The sequence below is a fragment of the Polypterus senegalus genome, chromosome 5 (genome assembly GCF_016835505.1).
Source record: "Polypterus senegalus isolate Bchr_013 chromosome 5, ASM1683550v1, whole genome shotgun sequence".
NCBI classification, from domain to species: domain Eukaryota; kingdom Metazoa; phylum Chordata; class Cladistia; order Polypteriformes; family Polypteridae; genus Polypterus; species Polypterus senegalus.
Genome location: NC_053158.1, coordinates 26,265,152 through 26,286,367, shown reverse-complemented (window position 1 = coordinate 26,286,367; position 21,216 = coordinate 26,265,152). Strand labels below are relative to the sequence as shown.

General features: G+C 38.4%; 1 protein-coding gene across 2 annotated transcripts in view; it reads left to right on the top strand.

Moving 5' to 3' along the window:
• pkia (cAMP-dependent protein kinase inhibitor alpha) overlaps positions 1–21,216 on the top strand; it is a 54,688-nt gene that overhangs the window by 27,047 nt on the left and 6,425 nt on the right. The window contains exons 1-2 of one of the 2 annotated variants that reach the window (XM_039754402.1): positions 7,414–7,691; positions 19,652–19,829. In XM_039754402.1, coding sequence (XP_039610336.1) covers positions 19,679–19,829 — 151 coding nt within the window. In that variant the 5' untranslated portion in view covers positions 7,414–7,691; positions 19,652–19,678. Of the gene's footprint in view, positions 1–7,413; positions 7,692–19,651; positions 19,830–21,216 lie in introns of those variants that run through there. The other variant, XM_039754403.1, reaches the window with a different exon arrangement.

Below are 21,216 nucleotides of genomic sequence, written 5' to 3'. Positions count from 1 at the left end.
GAGCGTATGGCTGTAAAACTGATAACAAAATCCGCACTAATGCTACTAATTGTTTCTTATCCTCATTGTGGGTGATTGTAACATCACTATTTATATTACTGCATGTAATTGTACACTTTCAAATATGTATTGGTGTGTAATGTTTGATATTAGTTTGTAACCTGTGTTATAAAAGTCATCTTTGATTTTATTCCTATTATACTCCTTTGAATATTGTGAAGTTCTTTGTGCATGGGAAAGGTGCTATATAAATAAAGTGTCTTATTATTATTATTACTACTTAGGGTCATCAGAGTCCGTACAGAGTTTGCATGTTCTCCCGATGTGTATCTGGACTGACTGATTGCAACTTTCAGATATTGTTGTATAGCTGGTGTGACCACAAGGGGTGCCACTAAGCCCCAAACATCAAACACAATAGTATTCCATACAGTCCTGGGTTCAAATAAAGTATTTTGCTATAAATAAGTCACCAGATGTGCATTTATCATTAACCACAATTATAATCAAAATAAGTATCTCTCTTTTCTCTCCTCCCACTTCACCTTTGAGAGCTGCCCACTGCCTTTTAACTCTGACGAGTCAAGTGACGTGAGATGGCTCCTTTTATTTTGTACCCGGGAGTACTTCTGATGTCACCACGTAGTGTGATGGAAGCACTTCCAGGTCATGCGGAAGCTCCCCAAAGTAGAGTGACCTTCTCCTAGCAGTGCCCTTTGGTGACACCCAGGGATCCCAACAGAGTTGCCCTTCTGAACTACAGGTCCCATGTAGCCCTGCATGAGTCCAAACTGAGGCTATGCCAGAGTAACACTGCCACTTTTTGCCCGGAGGGATAAACTGTCTCTGATAGCCAGCCTCCCCCCCATCTATTCAATTATACGATTGTCCTGACTAGGATAGGAACTTAGAGTTATCCCGACCAGGTTGCACCTCCACTTACATACTCCATCCACTATGGCCTCCTGGCTGGGTAAGATTTCACACTCTGTCCTAGTCGAGAGACCAGTCCATTTGCACTGGATATTTTCGCAGTGTGTCATCAACCACTTTCAATTACAGAAATCTGTTTATTCCTACCCGTGTAGTTACATCCTCCCAGTTTACGCTCCAAGGGAGCCTGCCAGGTTTTGCATGCTCCTTGTTGAGTGAATGATCTGAGGTGTTGCTATAACAGAAGTTCAGTATTTAGTGTAAATAATATGCTTGCAGAGCTACAGTAGACACATGGAAAATGTTTCATCTCTATTTCTGCTGTTACTTTTGTCAGCATTGTTCAAGTAGTGACTTCAACAGTATTTCTAAAAATAAGCAAATTTAGAATTCCCTGAAAATAAATATACCTTTAAATTTTTGAAATAGGTAGATGAAATATAGTCAGCATCAGGAAATATAACAAATAAATATAAAAAAAAGTGTATGTGCGTGGTGATTTTACTGCTCTAAAAGGGGATTTCAAAAATAAAAATGTAAAATGTTTTTGAAACTGAATAACCATTTGCTTAAAGTTGTTGTGGATTAATATAACAAAGCATATTTGTTATTTGATTCTTGCATTTTTTTAGTATACTGGAAGACCTGATCTGTCACGATATTATGTGAAAATTTAGTTCTGTCGCAGATAGTAAAACTGTATGTATTAAATTAGCAGGTTTAATATGAATGATCAGTCTGTCAGTGGAGCAGGACAGTGACAAAAGTCTGTCACTGAAGCTACTCCTCTGTCTGGAGATGACACTGTTCAGTGGATGCAGTGGATTCTTCATGATTGACAGGAGTTTGCTTAGCGCCCGTCGCTCTGCCACGGATGTCAAACTGTAAACTTTACTCCTACAATAGAGCCTGCCTTCTTAACAAGTTTGTCCAGGCGTGAGGCGTCTTTCATCTTTATGCTTCCACCCCAGCACTCCACTATTATTATTATTATTATTATTATTATTATTATTATTACTACTACTAGTATTTGACAACCATAAAGAAAACTGTGAAAACTATTCACAGACAACAACAAACTGGACTGGTCTGACAACACAGTGGTACTGAGCACAGTACTTGATAAGGAGACTCGGGTCTTTTGATGTGTTCAGCAAACACTGGAAATGTTCTGTCAATCCATAGCAGCCAGTCTCATGGGGAAGCAACTGGAGGCCAAAAGAAGCACAATGTCTGAACAAAGTTAACAACAACAACATTTATTTCTATAGCATATTTTCATGCAAATGATGTAGCTAAAAGTGCTTTACAGGATAAAGAAAGAGAAAAAAGAAAAAATATATAAGAAATAAAATTAGGCAGTACTAATTAACATAGAATAAAAGTAAGGTCTCATGGCCAGGGAGGACAGAAAAAATAAACCTAAAAAAAAAAACTCCAGACAACTGGAGAAAAAAAAAATCTGCAGGGGTTCCAAGGCCATGAGACCACCCAGTCCCCTCTAGGCATTCTACCTAAAATAAATTACCTCAATCAGTTCTCATTGTGTTCAGGGTTCACATGGAAGCACTTAATGATGACAGTCATGTGGACTTCTGGCCTTTACTCCATCAATGTAGGGACATCATGGTGGTTTGATCGGGTGGTGGTGGCACAGATTACCACCACAGAAAACCAGAAAAAGAACAGCTCATTCCATCACATTGTCCTAAGAAGCACCTCTTGGGGTCTTTTCTGCCCACTGCTGTCAGGCAGTTCAGTGCCAGTTCAGTGCCTTTCTTATCTATCTATCTATCTATCTATCTATCTATCTATCTATCTATCTATCTATCTATCTATCTATCTATTATACAGTACATTGCCTTTCTTATCTATCTATCTATCTATCTATCTATCTATCTATCTATCTATCTATCTATCTTTATCTATCTATCTATCTATCTATCTATCTATCTATCTATCTATCTATCTATCTATTATACAGTACATTGCCTTTCTTATCTATCTATCTATCTATCTATCTATCTATCTATCTATCTATCTATCTATCTATCTATCTGTCAATTGATTGATTGGCTGTATTATTTGTTCTGTGATTCTGTATCCTTGTTTTTTATGATTCTGCTGCCATATGAATCTGAATTTCCCCTTGGGATTAATAACGTTTAATCTAATCTAATCTAATCTCATTTTTGATGAATAATACAAAAGTAATAAAATGTGACAAATCCTAAAAGTTAAATGTTGAAAAACGAAAATTAAATGAAAAAATGAAAAAACAAATTAAAATTAAAATTAGAAAATGGCAAAAAAAAACTAAAGGTAAATAAAAACTAAAAGATAAAATTAAAAACTAAAGCTAAAAAAGATCTTAAAACTAGAAAACCACTGTCTGTAATATTCTTAGGGCCAATTCCATCTTGTTGAAGTGTATTTCCAGGGTATTGTCAGTCAGTCAGTCATTTTCCAACCTGCTATATCCTAACAGGGTCATGAGGGTCTGCTGGAACCAATTCCAGCCAGCACAGGGCGCAAGGCAGGAACAAATCCCCAAGCAGGGCGCCAGCCCACCGCAGGGCACACAGACACACCCACTAAGGTCAATTTAGGAATGCCAATGCACCTAACCTGCATGTATTTGGACTGTGGGAGGAAACCCACGCAGACACGGGGAGAACATGCAAACTCCACGCAGGGAGGACCCGGGAAGCGAGTCCAGGTCTCCTAACTGTGAGGCAGCAGCGCTACCACTGCGCCACCGTGCTGCCCCAAAAAATGCAAATATTTCTTAATTTCATATAAATTTAAATCCAACGGTAGTGTACTTTTTTCAATACAAAATTAAAGAAGGAACTGATTCAAAAGAAACTGATCATGGCTGTCTCTCTCTCTCTGTTTAAAAGCTCCTGGAGAATCATCTGGCCATAAGTTTAGATATACTGTTGTCAGTGCAGCTTTAGTCTCCTCATCTTCTTCATCACCAGTTTAACTGCCATTTTCTGGGTTTAGCCAGGTTAGCTGATTGCCCACAATATCTTTTTTCTCCACTATCCACAATCCAGGGCATTAAACCCATTATTTTCATATTATCTGACACCACCTCCAACCACATCTTCTTTAGCCTCATCCTTGGCACCAACCTTTTCACATCAGCCTTTCACTCCACATGCGCAACTCACCTTAGTCGTTTCTCCTCAGCACAACACCTGTCATCTCCACTCCATGTCTTTCTCTTAATTCGTTCTTTGTCTTCCTCTTAATCTGCAATGTTCCACACATCCATCTATTCACTCTTATTTCTGTTCTTTCCAACTTTGCTTCACGTTCTGTATGTATTGCGTCACTCATATGTGTCACAGGATCTCCTCACGAGGTATGTGATGACCCACCAGGGCGACTAACATTTTCTTCTCCTTCTTTCCCCAAAGCTCCAAAAAGTCGCCCAGTGAGGGCACTTAGCCCCGCCCCTTCTGGTTTGTGTGAGGCAAACAGAGAGACCCCCCATGATAGGGCTCTAGCAAATGACCTTCAATTTTATGGCAAAGAGCAGAATACCTTTGTTGTTATTTGCCTATTTTTTGCCCATATTACAGACGCCAAGAAGCACGTTTTTCTTGGACTTTCGACATTCAATTAAGTGGGACGACCCGGTTGGTGTCCCATCTATTCCTCCTTTCTGCAACCTGTCATTCCTGCACCCGGCCACAATCATTTTTTTAAGTATTTCTAAAATGACAATTGTTCCTGTTTTACAAATAATAATAATTTCCAAAACATCCAGTACACATTATATTTTGGATATGTTAAAGAAATAGCTCTTCTCGTGATGATTAATAATTGTCTTTCTAATGCAGACCCTCATAAGCATTCCTTTTAGTCTATACAGTGCTTTCTGCTCCTTTTGATGTTTAAATTGTGTGGGAATCAATGGTGTGATCTTTAACTGGCTTTTCTTTTTATCTTGTAGGCAAGTAGCTTGCAATTTCAGGAAATTCTTCTGAGTCATTCTAAGCCCCTCGAGTAATGCTAACCAGCCTTTTTTATCCTACGACACACTTTCCAGTTGTCTCCCATTCATTCAGATTTGGAGTACCTAATGGAATAGTACAGATAATTCTCCATGGAGTTATTGTGGTGTTTTTATGGTGTTGTCATCATTTTCTGTCGTGAGTACTTGTTCATCAATTTCGGGGCTTCAGTGCTTCCTCACCGTTAATGGAAACGGGGTTCAAGGCCCAGCCTAGTCACTGTTTCAGTTGTGTTTTCATGTTCTTTCTATCTTTCTTTTTGGGGTTACATTGGGTACAATGTGGGTGAGTTAGACTGATGAGTCTAAACTGGCTTGGTGTGAAAATGATCTAAATTAACTGCAAGTATAAAACACAAAAGTATTCGGCCCTTTCAAATCAGTACTTGATTGGTGCACCTTGAGCAGCCATGACAGCCTTGAGTCTGTGTGCAAAGATCTCCCTCTGTATTAGCTTTGCACATCTGGACAATGGAGTTTTTCCCCAATTGTCTTTACAGGCAGACAGCTTTGGTCATTTTAACAGGCTGCAGCTTGTAGTCAATCAATAGTGTCTCATCCCACTGAATAGAACTGACACAGCTCGAGTTGAAACTGCCATATTTCTCAGCCACTCAAATTGATTGCAGAGAGTTTGGAGGGATGACGTGCTCTGCCGTCAACTTCCACACAGGTCTCCTATTAATTAGAATGAATCACAGCTGCTCTATGGGTTTAAAACTCGTTGAACAATAATACAAACCTAAGGAATATCAGCTGTCTATAGAAAAGGTCAAACAGATGACATAATTATTGTTTTAGCTCTTATGTAGAAAGTATGTGATTTATATTTATTATTAACCTAATACTGTAGGTATTAACAAAGGTGGAGTTCTCTTGGAATTACATTTGATTCGACTGTAATTATATACCTAACTTAAAGCGTGTATTTATCATTAAATTAATCATACTGCACCTATGATGAGTTATTCAGATGTCTTTTCTGATAATTACATATTCTTTTAAAGTTGTGCTTCTGATAATTTGTATTCAGTGTTTTAAAACATGAAAAAGTATAGCTGGGAGCATGGGTAGAATTAACTTTTATTCAGATGTAAAGATAATTGCCACCTATAAATTGTATGCGTGCGAGTGTGTGTGCTCGTGTGTGTGCTCGTGTGTGTGTGTGTGTATGAGTGTTCCCTAACATTACCTGTTAAATCCCATTTGCTGGCTTGTTTTTGATCAGTTCTGACAGAATAAGCAGTAGCTGCTTGTGTGAATTTACTTGGAAAAAAAGAAAATTCACAAAACGCAAAAGGTCATCTTTTGCACAAAATTAGAAATCTGTAGGTATTATTTTATAACGTTATCAGCTTTGTTACCTTACTTCGCCCGGTAATTTTTCCTAAGACAATGGGCTTCGGTTACTGTACTGTTGGTTAATCAGATGTATCACAAATACTATTTAACTATCCACCCATCCATTATCCAACCTGCTATACTACAGGGTCACGGGGGTCTGCTGGAGCCAATCCCAGCCAACACAGGGCACAAGGCAGGAAACAAGCGACTATGTAACTAATTGAGTGTTTTTCTTCATGCAATATTTATTTATTAACTTTTTTACAGAGGCTAATATTATTAGTTCACTGTATGCTTGATACAGCTGGCCATGAGTGAAACATTCCTGCTGTAGATCATATATATATTAAATAATAATATAAACAGTACATATATCAATATTAAAAATATAATAAATAATATAATACATATTTTTTATCTATCAATTTATGTATGTTTGTATGTATTTATTTAAAGAGCTTCTGGAAAAAGTCAGATTACCCCCTGGGGACAATTTAATAAAGTTGTATCTAACAAGGTGGTTACTAATTTATATGTTGTACTAATTTAAATCCCACATGGTTTTTTAAATTTGCTTATTTTTTGGAGACAAAAATAACTTATTGTATCTGTTCATGTTGTATTTGTCACCAGAGTTTAGATTTCTCTGTTTATAAAAGTCAGTGATGACAAAACAGTTGTGATGTAGACCCCAATGAATAAAATCACAGAACTGAAGGAGGGTGCACTTTCTTTTTCCCATGATTGAGCTTAAAACATAAAGAATTGCTAAAACTGTTTACAACATTCTTAATTGCAACTTTTTCTGCACATATTTCTTGATCTAGGTGTCAAGATTGTAAATTGTGCCAGACACTGAAAAATCAGCGTTTAGATAAGGAGTGTCTTCTCATATGAAATGATAACAGTATCTTGTGTTTTACCATCAGTCCCAAAAAGAGGCATTGGTGTCCATTTTAGCTGAAGCTTGCTATGGAGGCTTTGCTGTTTTCAGGGTCTGAAGCATACTTATGGAGACAGCTGTCGGGGCTGAGAAAGGTGGTGATACCATCATCCCAAAATAGAAATGAGCACTGGATTGTGGGAGATGCCAGTATTAACATAAAAAAGTAATGTCTGTACAAGAATTCAGCTAAACCAATACATTAAATATAAGTCACAAGTTTACAAGTGGACGATTATACCTGTGCACGTTCTAAGCTGTCAGCTTTTAGTCTATTTCTTTTTATACAGAACTTTGAACTTGGCTCGAAACATAAGAGCACAAAAGAACAAAACACGATTGGATCTGCCATGTAATATAATACAAGTGTCAGAGAGAATCACTTGGGAGAAATCTGCCTGAAGCTGTTTACTTTTGATCAGGCGGATGGACGGAAAAGTTCAGGTCAGTACAATGCTTTAAAGGAGTTAAGAAGGAGCCTGATGAAGACAGCTGAAGCTGTTAGTTTTTAGTTTTGGAAATTTATCAATGCATGAAAATGAGAAGAATTTGAAACACTTCAAGTTGAGGCCTCCTTGTTTATATTTCTTAACTTTTCATAAGCTCACTGAAAGCTAGCAAAATTTTAATTACTACTGATTCAATGGTTGTTTTTTTTTTTCCTAATAACTGATTCTTTGGATATTTGTGTATTTTATCGAACGTTTTCCCATCTTGAACATCTTAATTAATATTACTTTCAGTTTCTGAGCTTGTAAACCTGACATGTCTTAAGGCTTTCCTTTCACATCCTCTCGTTTGTCTAACCTGATCGCACTTTTTCTCAGTACAGAGTAATAGTGTCCATCATCATCTATCATCATCTGGAAGGTACAGATCCAGTCTGTTCCTAAAAGTGTTCCTCAATGTGTGTCTGTGATGAGAGGTCTGTGGCAATGCATGATTTTAATAAATAATCGAGTCCCGGAGCAGGTGCACGTGCTACTCCGAGGTTGATTGGGGTGCTTGGCTGATTGCGTATTCATGTGCAAATACGAGCGGGTCTTTCACACCTCGGAGCAGATGGAGGACAGCTCCTGCACCCAAATGGGGCTATAATGGGAGCCTGCATGGCAGAGAGGGGAAGATCAAAAAAAAAGGGGAAAAAAGAAAGAGAGAAAAGAGAGACAGAGATTAAAAGGAAAGCAGGCTGGAGACAGAAGGATCGGGTGATCCTAGCATTCTGTAGAAAGGAGGTAGGCGGACGGGTAGAGAGCCCAGACAAGGAGCGCATGGCTGACGCTTGTGGAGGCCGAAGAGGGTCACTTCAATTAATCATCTTGTGGTAGCTGGAGTGATCGTTGCTCAGGGTGGGTTCTTGTGTAAAGCAGAGGAGTGGCAGCAGAATTTGGAGGAGTGAGGTGAGTCATGGGTGCCTTTGACAGCAGCAGGGGCTCGAGCCAGTGAAAAGGTTGGCTGTACCTGACAGAAAGACGTCTCCTCTGGCTGCAGGATCCCATCTGGGGTAAGCCGAGGAGATATCAACATTGTAGAAGGATGCACCTGGGATTTTATGTTGTTAGAATGGTATCCTGCTATGAGCTGTAAATTCTTTTTAATTGGAATATTTATTTGGATAACCTGCACATGGACACTGCGTTTATAGAGAATTATTTATTTATTATGAAGACGACCTGCACTCCACTTTTGGGACACTGTTTGCTTGTTTTTTCTTTTTTTTAAAAATAAAAGTACAAAACACTTTGTACCAACCCCTTGCTGACTGTGTGATCTCATTTGCCCAGCTCTTCCTCAGGTATGTTATCAGTGGTTCCAGGTTCAAGAGGCTCCTGGAAGAGCCCAGGATAGGTGGACCTGACCTGGACTGTCACAATGCCCCTCTGTCCTGCACTATAAGTTTTGAACAACATGGTTTGTTTTGACATGAACAGTAAGGGGCCTATCGATATGTGCCGAGACATCTCCTACTTTATACTCAACCGGCAACACACCACTTGGGACTCCTGTGATATTTAACACGTTTTGTGAGTTTTATTATCGGCTATCAGGGTTCTGATTTTCCAATTTATTTTTTACTTTGATTTTCCTGTCTCCGTTTTGTTTGTTTTCGTGAGACATTTTGGATGTTTCACATGACCATGACTTGCCCTGATGACATCACAGAAGTAACACTTTAAATGTGGTGGTGGTTACACAATGGGTTGTCCCTTAGTAGATACACAACATCTTGAAATTCTCTCTTGTGTTGGTAGCTTTACTTCCTAGTAGGCCTTAGCATCAGGTTTTGTTTTGGATTTTTTTGCCCTTGACTCTTTATTCACGTCTTGTTCCTTTCATTGTTGGTTTCCTGATCATCCTGAATTCATTTTCTAACCCTTTAGCAGTCCTAACCACATTTTTTTTCCTATGTACAATGAAAGTTTTCAGACCCCTTCACTTTCTGTATACTTTATTGTATGGTGGATTTATTTTTAAATGGATACATTTTGCATTTTTGACCATCAGTCTAAACTCAATACCCATAATAATAAAGTGAAAACATGTTTTCAGAAAGGTTTGCAAATTTGCCTCCAGTCTTGTTATTTAATATCCATCCATTTTCCAACCCGCTGAATCCAAACACAGGGTAACGGGGGTCCACTGGAGCCAATTCCAGCCAACACAGGACAGGAACCAATCCCGGGCAGGGTGCCAACCCACCACAGGACACACACAAGGGCCAATTTAGAATCGCCAATCCACCTAACCAGCATGTCCTTGGACTGTGGAAGGAAACCAGAGTGCCCGGAGGAAACCCATGCAGACACAGGGAGAACATGCAAACTCCACTCAGGGAGGACCTGGGAAGTGAACCCGGGTCTCCTAACTGCGAGGCAGCAGCACTACCACTGCGCCACCCATGTTATTTAATATGGAATTTACTATGTGTTTAAAGACTATTCAGTGTTCTTCACCTATGGCTACCAATGATCAGGAGTGTCTTTAAAATATAGGTCTAGGAAAAAAAAGTCCTGATCAAGATTATATTTTATAGCTGTGTTATCAGGCTTTGCCCATGAAATTTCCTAAGACTGTGGGCCTCAATTATGGCACCATTGGTTAATTGGATGTATCAGAAGTATTATGCAACTAAGTGCTTTTGAGTATATAATATTTGTCGTTAACCAAGGACTGATATCATTGGCAGGCAGTGTGGTGCAGCTTTGATCCTAGGATTTTACCCTGAGGATGTGGGTTCAAATCCTGGTAGCAAAACTGTGTGACCATGAACAAGTCACTTCACCTGCCGGTGCTCCAATTGGACAAATAAAAGAAATTAAACAATTTGTATTTTAAATGTCATCTTTGATAAATATGTCAGACAAATATCTCTCTATTAAAAAAAAATTCTGGGAAGGAGACGAGACGCGATTTTCTCGGAGAGACACTCATATGTCCCGTGAGAAAGAGATTTAACCACACCCGGGGCCATAAATAAAGGACAAAGAGTAGACGAAAAAGTAGAACGTCGTAAAGAATTAAAAAATGTTGGCGCGGTGCACATGCAGTGCAGGTTAGAGATGATGGGAGTATGAAAATTCGAAAGTCTCAAAAAAGGATAGTAAAGAACACATTACCGCAAACAAACAGAAATTATTACTCTGTGAAATAAAGGAACAGTGAAAAGAGATTAAATACATCGTTCGGATTTAAACTTTAAGTTGGAGACTTGTAGATCGTCTAATTTATGTTGCCAGCGAGAATTAAAAGATTCCAAACGTGTTTGCACAATTTGAAGTCCCATGAGACAGAGACTTTTAACTTGAGATTCTTTCAACTCATGCCCTACTTACAAATATTTTCAGACAGGACCACGGTCATCTAACCTCAGTCGTGTGAATGCATTTCGTCAGACACACTTACTGCTCTCTCAGCTCTTAGTCGTGTGAATGCTTTTGGCAGACACACTTACTGCGCTCTCATCTCTTATACATTTTATCAAGACAGTAATTTTATGCATTCTAGATGATACGTCAATGCCAAAGCAAAGAAGAAAGAGCATGGACAAAGATTAGAAAAAGTGGTTTTATTTATTAGAGAGAAAGAAATGATATTCACTCACAGGCAGTTACTGTATACGTTGCGTTGTCACGATGTAAGTCTAAACACGGAATCAAAATTCAATGCGATCTTGAAGAAAAGTTAATTCCAAATATTGTTTTACTGAAGTTTTAAAGTAAAAGTGAAAATAATGCATATGTAACAATTCCTATGAAAAATAACAATCTCTTTAAATTGTATATCTGGTAAACCAAACTTGGGGTTGGGTGAGCCATGTGAGCAGGGGGCAGAGCCCCCTAGTGAAATACTATTAATATTATCAGGTTATTGGACTACTGCACAGGAGTAAAACATTCCTGCATCAGACCAGTTTCTGCTTTTCCTAGTGATTTGGCTTTTGTTGATGGTCATTGTAAAACACAATTTTATAGGAGGGTATATTCTTTTGAACTGAAATAGGTAATAGTAGGAATTATGTGAAATTTGAGTACATAGTATTATCCTTATTAGTTGTCTACAGTTTTCTTTTGGTTAATATAGTTCAGTCAAGCATTTTTTTTTGTTTTTTTAACAGTTCAAGCTTGTATTTTGTTTTACCATAGTCATATTCAGAGAAGGGCGGCACGGTGGCGCTGCTGCCTTGCAGTTAGGAGACCCGGGTTTGCTTCCCGGGTCCTCCCTGCGTGGAGTTTGCATGTTCTCCCCGTGTCTGCGTGTCTGAATTGGCCCTAGTGTGTGCTTGGTGTGTGGGTGTATTTGTGTGTGTCCTGCAGTGGGTTGGCACCCTGCCCAGGATTGGTTCCTGCCCTGTGTTGGCTGGGATTGGCTCCAGCAGACCCCCGTGGCCTTGTGTTCGTATTCAGTGGGTTAGAAAATGGATGGATGGATGGATATTCAAAAAATAAATTGCTAATAGGGAATCATGTTTTACTGTAACTTCTAACAAACAGCAATGACGTTTACAGGCTGCTTGTTTAGGGGACCTAAGCAATGATTTGGATGTTTTTATTGTTGGGGCTGTTTTCTCTAGTGCTTGAAATGTAAGAAGATAACTGTGGGTACTATGTTTTGGTGGCTTCTTAAATGATTGAGGGTCCTCTTCCTCTAAAGTATAGAGATGTGAATGTATATGCAAAGAGTTTTGAGAGAAGAGTGGACGGTAGAGCATCTCCATTCAATGCAAGTAAATATAAAACATTTCAGAGAAAAGTTCCATTCCAAAGTCTATGGATTCAAATATACAATATGTTTCAATGGAGTGGCTTGTAAGAGGCCCCCAAGTTTAAATCCTTGAAATGCAGTAGCATTTTTTACAATTTACAGGTATCAGTGTCCAAGCCCCTACTGTTACTTGTATATTAATTGAAGAGAGGGAGGGTTGGTATTCTTTTGGGCTTTCACATATAGTTATACTAGCAAAATACCCGCGCTTCGCAGCGGAGAAGTAGTATGTTAAAGAAGCAATGAAAAGAAAAGGAAACATTTTGAAAATAACGTAACCTGATTGTCAATGTAATTGTTTTGTCACTGTTGTGAGTGATGAGTGTTGTTGTCATATATATATATATATATATATATATATATATATATATATATATATATATATATATATATATATATTTACACACACACACATAAACATATATATATATATATATATATACATACACACACACATATATAAACATATATATACATATACATACAGATCTACATATATACACACACAGCTATTTCGTATCAGTGCAATACGCTGTTTGTTAAAACGGTTGACTCCCGCTCTTACGTGCAATAACAAATCAAATCATTCAGTTGTCTTTGCTCATATGTCATTTTAGAGCTGGACGCCTGGCATCTTTTTTGGCCACAAGTTCGTTTCTGTTTGGTGTGAGGTTCTGTGTTGTGGAGATTCTCAGGATGGATTGCAGGTGCTCATCAGTGAGGCGACTCCTGTGTGCTGTTTTGTTATTCTTTATCACTGAGAAGAGCTTCTCACACAGATATGTGCTACCAAACATGCACAAGGTTCGAGCCGCATGTAGACGGACTTTTTTTGTTCTTCAAAGTCACCAAAGCGCCGTGCAAACTCAGTGCGCAATAACTCTAGCTTCGCAATAACTTGCAGCATCATAAGGAAGCGCTGCATTATGGGATCTGTAGTTTATTGTGTTACCAGCGCTTCATATACCCGGGCTTTAATAACAATAATACAGTATATAAAATAATCTCGCGGGCCGGATATAATTACACGCCGGGCCGGATGTGGCCCATGGCCCTTGAGTTTGACACATATGGACTAAATAGAACTTGAAAAGATATATTTTTCAAATGTGATCGCACAATTCAGATAGAGTTGACGCGCACTACAGCCTGCATGCCTCAATGAGTCATCCTCCCCTCGCTCTTACTTTTTTACCGTTCATCTAATGAATACACTGAGTATGGCTTTACCAAAACAATCATTGATGGCGAATAAAGTATCCATTATTCGAGTATGTAGAGTGGGATATATATATATATACATATATACATACCCGCGTATCGCAGCGGAGAAGTAGTGTGTTAAAAAAGGTAGAAAAAGAAAAGGGAACATTTTAAAAATAACGTAACATGACTGTCAATATACAGTATTTGTTTTGTGAGTGTTACTGAGTGTTGCTGTCATCAAAGATTTGATTATCATTATTTCTTTCAATCAGGTTCGTATTTGTAGGATGTGTTGTGTTCAAGTTACATTCCGTGTTTGTCAATCGTTGTAAAGATGACAGGTTTCATTCATCGATTCGCTTCTTACTGCATCAATAAACAGCTCGTCTTCTTCTTTATCTGAGACCTGACACACTGCATGCACGGGTTTTTTACACTGTCTGCCTTTAGCGGACATTGACTTTTCCACCGTGTGCTTTGTTTCCACAGTAGCTGCATTTATGAATATGCTTATCAGACGCTTCATATTTTTTGCTGCCTTTTCAATTGTGTAATTCGGTTTTGTTCAGCTCTTTGGAACTGTTGCTTTTATCTGTGCACTGCGCCAGTTCACGTGAGCCACTCGGTGTACATGCATCGAAGGTTCCCAGCTGTGCTGGTGCCATCTCGCTATGTCCATGGCTGTATTTAATGTTACCTTAGTCCTGGCACTTAAAACTTTCTCTCGCAGTTTCGCTGAGTTTGTGTCAAACACCACCCTGACCATCTCATCTTCCTCTCCATAAGCACAGTCCTTCACCCGTGAATATTTACCCGTGGCAGTTTGCTATTGGATTGCCGCTGACGGATGGCCATATATGGGCAGGCACTAAATTACAAACGCCAGCGGCAGCCTGTCTATGAACTTAATTTAAAGTGTAGATTTACATCGTGCTTTGTTTCCGAAAGTAGCAGAACTCATGAATATGGTTGTATATGTCACTCGCTCGCTTCTTATTGTTTCGCTGCCTTCTCAATTATATAATGCATGTTTTCTTGAGCGCTTTTTTGAGGTCTTCCTGGTTTTCTATGTACTGCGTGATTACGTGGGAGGCGTGATGATGTCACACGAAACTCCCCACGGCGTTGAAGCTCATCTCCATTACAGTAAATGGAAAAAAACTGCTTCCAGTTATGACCATTACGCGTAGAATTTTGATATAAAACCTGCCCAACTTTTGTAAGGAAGCTGTAAGGAATGAACCTGCCAAATTTCAGCCTTCCACCCACACGGGAAGTTGGAGAATTAGTGATGAGTCAGTGAGTGAGTGAGTCAGTGAGTCAGTGAGTGAGTGAGTGAGTGAGGGCTTTGCCTTTTATTAGTATAGATAATGGTGTAATACTCATAAGGGGTTATATTGTGTATGTATATACAGTATATATACATATATATATATATATATATATATATATATATATATATATATATATATATACTACAAAATACCGCAGAGCGGAGAAGTAGTGTGTTAAAGAAGCAATGAAAAGAAAAGGAAACATTTTGAAAATAACGTAACATGATTGTCAATGTTATTGTTTTGTCACTGTTGTGAGTGATGAGTGTTGTTGTATATATATATATATATATATATATATATATATATATATATATATATATATATATATATATATATATATATATATATATATATATATATATATATATATATATACACACACACACAAACATATATATATACATATCTATACACATACACATACATATACATACACACATACATACACACACATATATACACACAAATACATATATATATATATACATACACACACACATATATAAACATATATATACATATACATACATATCTACATATATACACACACAGCTATTTCACATCAGTGCAATACGCTGTTTGTTAAAACGGATGACACCCGCTCTTACGTGCAAGTCTGCGTGGATATTATGAACTATCGATTTGTTCAAGTTCTATTTAAATTTTAAATAGAAGGAATTTTTATTTAGTCGACAGAAATATCTTTGGTAGGAATGGTAAAACAGACAGGAATATTATTCCTGAATAAATCAACTCAAACCTTAAACAACTTATAATATTTTGCTCTCCATAAAAATATATCCTGTCTAAATTATACAAGTTAGAAATAAAGTAAACATTAAAAGAACAAACATTCAAATTTCTTTACTCTTATGTAATTTTATATATAAAAATAAACTTAGATTTTAAATATCCCAAAAGATTTTGCTCTCCATAAAAATATATCCTGTCAAAATTATACAAATTCAAATATGAACATGCTGCATAACAAAACCTGGAAATATAAATAAAATGTGTTCCTTTCAGCAATAACAAATCAAATCATTCAGTTGTCTTTGCTCATATGTCATTTTAGAGCTGGACGCCTGGCATCTTTTTTGGCACAGGTTCGTTTCTGTTTGGTGTGAGGTTCTGTGTTGTGGAGATTCTCAGGATGGATTGCAGGTGCTCATCAGTGAGGCGACTCCTGTGTGCTGTTTTGTTAGTCTTTATCACTGAGAAGAGCTTCTCACACAGATATGTGCTACCAAACATGCACAAGGTTCGAGCCGCATGTAGACGGACTTTTTTTGTTCTTCAAAGTCACCAAAGCGCCGTGCAAACTCAGTGCGCCAGTTTATCAGCAAAGTGCGATTTGGGAACACCGTAGTGACGACTTGGTTTAACATTACTTGGTAACAGGGAAAGTGGGGCAAGTGGTTGTGTCTCCCATAAAAGCAGCTCAATTGAAATCACTTTGTGATTGTGCACGGGTAAAACGTCCGCTGAAGTGTCAGATTCTTATTTAATTCTTCTGCTTTCTGTATCTTCTGCATTGCATTCAGGTTACCCTGATGTTTTGTCTCATAGTGCCGTCTTAGATTAAATTCTGTAATTACAGCCACATTAGCTCCACAAATGAGACACACGGGTTCAGTAAACATATACTCAGCCTCCCATCGGTTTTAAAGGCTCTATTTTCAGAATCAACTTTTCTCTTCAGCATCGTGTGAGCTAGCTTCGCAATAACTTGCAGCATCTTAAGGTAGACTTGATTAACGCGTAACTGTTCGGCAAGGCAGCTGAAGCGCTGCATTATGGGATCTGTAGTTTATTGTGTTACCAGCGCTTCATATACCCGGCTTTAATAACAATAATACAGTATATAAAATGATCTCGGGCCGGATATAATTACGCCGGGCCGGATGTGGCCCGCGGCCCTTGAGTTTGACACATATGGACTAAATAGAACTTAAAAAGATATATTTTTTCAAATGTGATCGCGCAATTCAGATAGAGTTGACGCAAGACTACAGCCTGCATGCCTCAATAAGTCATCCTCCCTTGCCCTTACTTTTTACCGCTCATCTAATGAATACACTGAGTATGGCTTTACCAAAACAATCATTGATGGCTAATAAAGTATCCATTATTCGAGTATGTAGATCGGGTATATATATATATACATATATATATATACCCCGTATCGCAGCGAGAAGTAGTGTGTTAAAAAGCTAGAAAAGAAAAGGGAACATTTTAAAAATAACGTAACATGACTGTCAATATACAGTATTTGTTTTGTGAGTGTTACTGAGTGTTGCTGTCATCAAGGATTTGATTATCATTATTTCTTTCAATCAGGTTCGTATTTGTAGGATGTGTTGTGTTCAAGTTACATTCCGTGTTTGTCAATCGCTGTAAAGATGACAGGTTTCATTCATCGATTCGTTTCTTACTGCATCAATAAACAGCTCGTCTTCTTCTTTATCTGAGACCTGACACACTGCATGCACGGTTTTTTACACTGTCTTCCTTTAGCGGACATTGACTTTTTCCAACGTGTGCTTTGTTTCCGCAGTAGTTGGATTTATGAATATGCTTGTATGTATGAGACGCTTCATATTTTTGCTGCCTTTTCAATTGTGTAATTGGTTTTGTTCAGCGCTTTGGAACTGTTGCCTTTTATCTGTGCACTGCGCCAGTTCACGTGAGCCGCTCGTGTACATGCATCGAAGGTTCCCAGCTGTGCTGGTGCCATCTCGTGCTATGTCCATGGCTGTATTTAATGTTACCTTAGTCCTGGCACTTAAAACTTTCTCTCGCAGTTTCGCTGAGTTTGTGTCAAACACCACCCTGACCATCTCATCTTCCTCTCCATAAGCACAGTCCTTCACCCGTGAATATTTACCCGTGGCAGTTTGCTATTGGATTGCCGCTGACGGACGGCCTTATATGGGCAGGCACTAAATTACAAACGCCAGCGGCAGCCTGTCTATGAACTTAATTTAAAGTGTAGGTTTACATCGTGCTTTGTTTCCGAAGTAGCAGAACTCATGAATATGGTTGTATATGTCACTCGCTCGCTTCTTATTGTTTCGCTGCCTTCTCAATTATATAATGCATGTTTTCTTCAGCGCTTTTTGAGGTCTTCCTGGTTTTCTATGTACTGCGTGATTACGGGAGGCGTGATGATGTCACACGAAACTCCCCCCACGGCGTTGAAGCTCATCTCCATTACAGTAAATGGAGAAAAACTGCTTCCAGTTATGACCATTACGCGTAGAATTTCGATATAAAACCTGCCCAACTTTTGTAAGGAAGCTGTAAGGAATGAACCTGCCAAATTTCAGCCTTCCACCCACACGGGAAGTTGGAGAATTAGTGATGAGTCAGTGAGTGAGTGAGTGAGTGAGTGAGGGCTTTGCCTTTTATTAGTATAGATATATATATACATACATACAGTACATATATGATGGACATAAAGATCAGAGGCTTACCACTATTTGGTAATGTATTTAATAGAGAAAATAATCAAGAGACTGGGTGAAATAGATCAATGGTTAAGCCTGTGAAGCCCCTACCCACCTCACTATGCTAATATGTTGCTTCTGGCTGGTCATGGACCTGAGGACATCACTTCCACCTCTACTTTTCTGTACCTCCCTTTCTGCTTCCTGTAAAGCCACACTTATGCTCACAAGCATAGCACTTGACACCCGCATTGGAGTATTATAGTGCGCTTGCTAAACTTTGAGCTTCATCAGACTTTCTTGTTCAGTTTTAAGTCTCACTGTACACACCACATGTAGTCATGTCTCTTTTCTCTTGTCCAGGACATCACTCATTTTTCAACCGATCGTCCACCCGATTGGCTAGTGCTGCTGTTTGGACCATCAGTTGGTTCTGCTTTGTCCTTTGTTTGCGCAAAGCACACTTTCAGCACAATGCAGAGCTTGTATGTTAGCATAATATTAATAATTATCAACAAATACTAAAACACTGTTTGGCTAATTTTCTTTTTTCTGTAACATCACCAAATTTTAATCAAATCAGGCTAAGAATTTGTGAGATTATGGGGGGTTACCCCTAAATATTGATATATCAAAATGGTCTTTCCTAGTGAATACCTACTGCCTTAGACATACCATCCGGCCAAATTTCAGCTCTTTAAGCAGATAAAAAAGAGTGTTTTTTTGATGAATTAGTGAGTCAGTCAGCCAACTTTGCATTATATAATATAGATTATGAACTAGCAAAGGGAAGCGGCTTTATCTACATTATTTACTTGAAAAAGTGACTAACAAATCTCAAATTATTGTACACTGAATTTTTTTCTACAGTAAGGGCATATATAGGTAAGATGACTATTCAACATGCTCAAATGTTGTGTATAGTTCAAAGTCATAATTTACTAGTAATTGAAGAAGAACGTATATCCTCCGTTAAGGCCCATAACCTGAAAGATTGTTCTGGGGTGCTGTACAATGGCTGAACCTATGCTCTGTATCCAAAAAGGTCATGCAAAAAGACAATTTCCCCCTTAGGGATTAATAAAGTATATCAAATCAAGTCTCACTGAAAAAAAAATCATACAATTTTTCATTTTGACCTTCTTTACAGGTACTGCTATGTTGAAACGTCTCAGCAATGACTGATGTTGAGTCTACATATGCAGATTTCATTGCATCTGGAAGAACAGGAAGAAGGAATGCCCTGCATGACATTCTTGGGTCTTCAAGTGAAACAGACACCGAAGACTTGTCAGTGAAGTTATCAGAACTTGATCTTGCTAAAAAAGGTCAGTGTTAACAAGCTAAATGTTGTGCCAAAAAAACAACTTGTGTTATATGTTACTGTACATTTCTTGTCTGTGTTTAAGCAGTTTTAAAAATTTTCTCTGGGTCACTTCTTGCCAGGCTGTCATTTCTATAGCATACAGGAGATATTTCGAACTGTTCAAGTATGAGACCTTTTGGCTTCTTAGTCTCAAGTCTTGTCAATGAAAAGAAGTTCAGTGCATGCTGGGTGAGTTTGAAACACTAAGCAGGATTTTAGAGTTTATTTACCAGTGAAGCCCAGAAAACTAACCCTCAGCCTTCTGGTGAAACCAATGTAAGAAGCATTTTCATGTGCTGTGAGAAACTGGAATTGTTAATTCCAACATGCTGTGCTACTGGCCACCTTATATCTACTGCTATTAGTTTTAATGCAAATAAATATAATTTACATGTTAAGCTTAAAAATAGGTGCATTTGTCTGATTATTATTATTCAGTGCAGCATAGTGCAGGATTGTCCTTTCCTTGTCCTGCTGCACTCCTTTAAAGGCACTTGAGCACACTCAGGTGTTGTACTCTATTGATGTAAAAGGTGGGTTGAAGTAAAGGTTTGAAGATAAAAGACAGGTAGTGTGCTATTTGAGGTCCCTAGGGTTCAATACACTGGGTATAATATGGAGAGTGAGATTGGTAACAGCTTTATAACTGATCTTGACATTTCTTCCTATCCATCATTAAGAAAAGAACCTAAGAGATTGGTTAGCACCTTTTGTTTTAGGTGACCTGATAGTATTATAAGACACCATAGTCAGAGGTGGTCCCATGCAAAAATGAATTAGTCCTGTAGGAGAAGGTACTCCTCAATAGCACCTACCACAAATTATTGCAACCTTCTGTCAGCTCTCCTTTGTTCCATATTCTAAACAGAGTGTCTGTCATTCCTGATATTATCTGGGTTGCTTGCCCTCAAGCGTCCAAAGTGAGCTTTGCATACTTCTACCCAATCCACTGCACTCTATTGGTTGTAATGGTTTCCTTTACACCCCATACTCAAGCAAGCAGCTTCTGTCTTTCCACATTGGCATTCATATTTGAAATGTTCTCTTCTTGAAGGTACAGGTCTCTTTTTCTTTCCCTCTCACATTTTTTGTATGTCATCTACTGTAGAAGTACTCCAAGGGATGTCATCCTGTCTGTGCTATCTTAATGGTGTATGTCCTGGAAACCCTTTACCATTTTTGTCTTCTTTACATCATTCATGTTTGTATTGCAAGAAGAAAAGACTTTTCTAAAACGATGGGAGCTGACATGAAACAACCCTCAATGGACACCCACTCCTTTGCAAACCATACAAAAACACACTCACAAATACACACTTGCATGTGAGCGTGTTCTTGGACAATGTGAT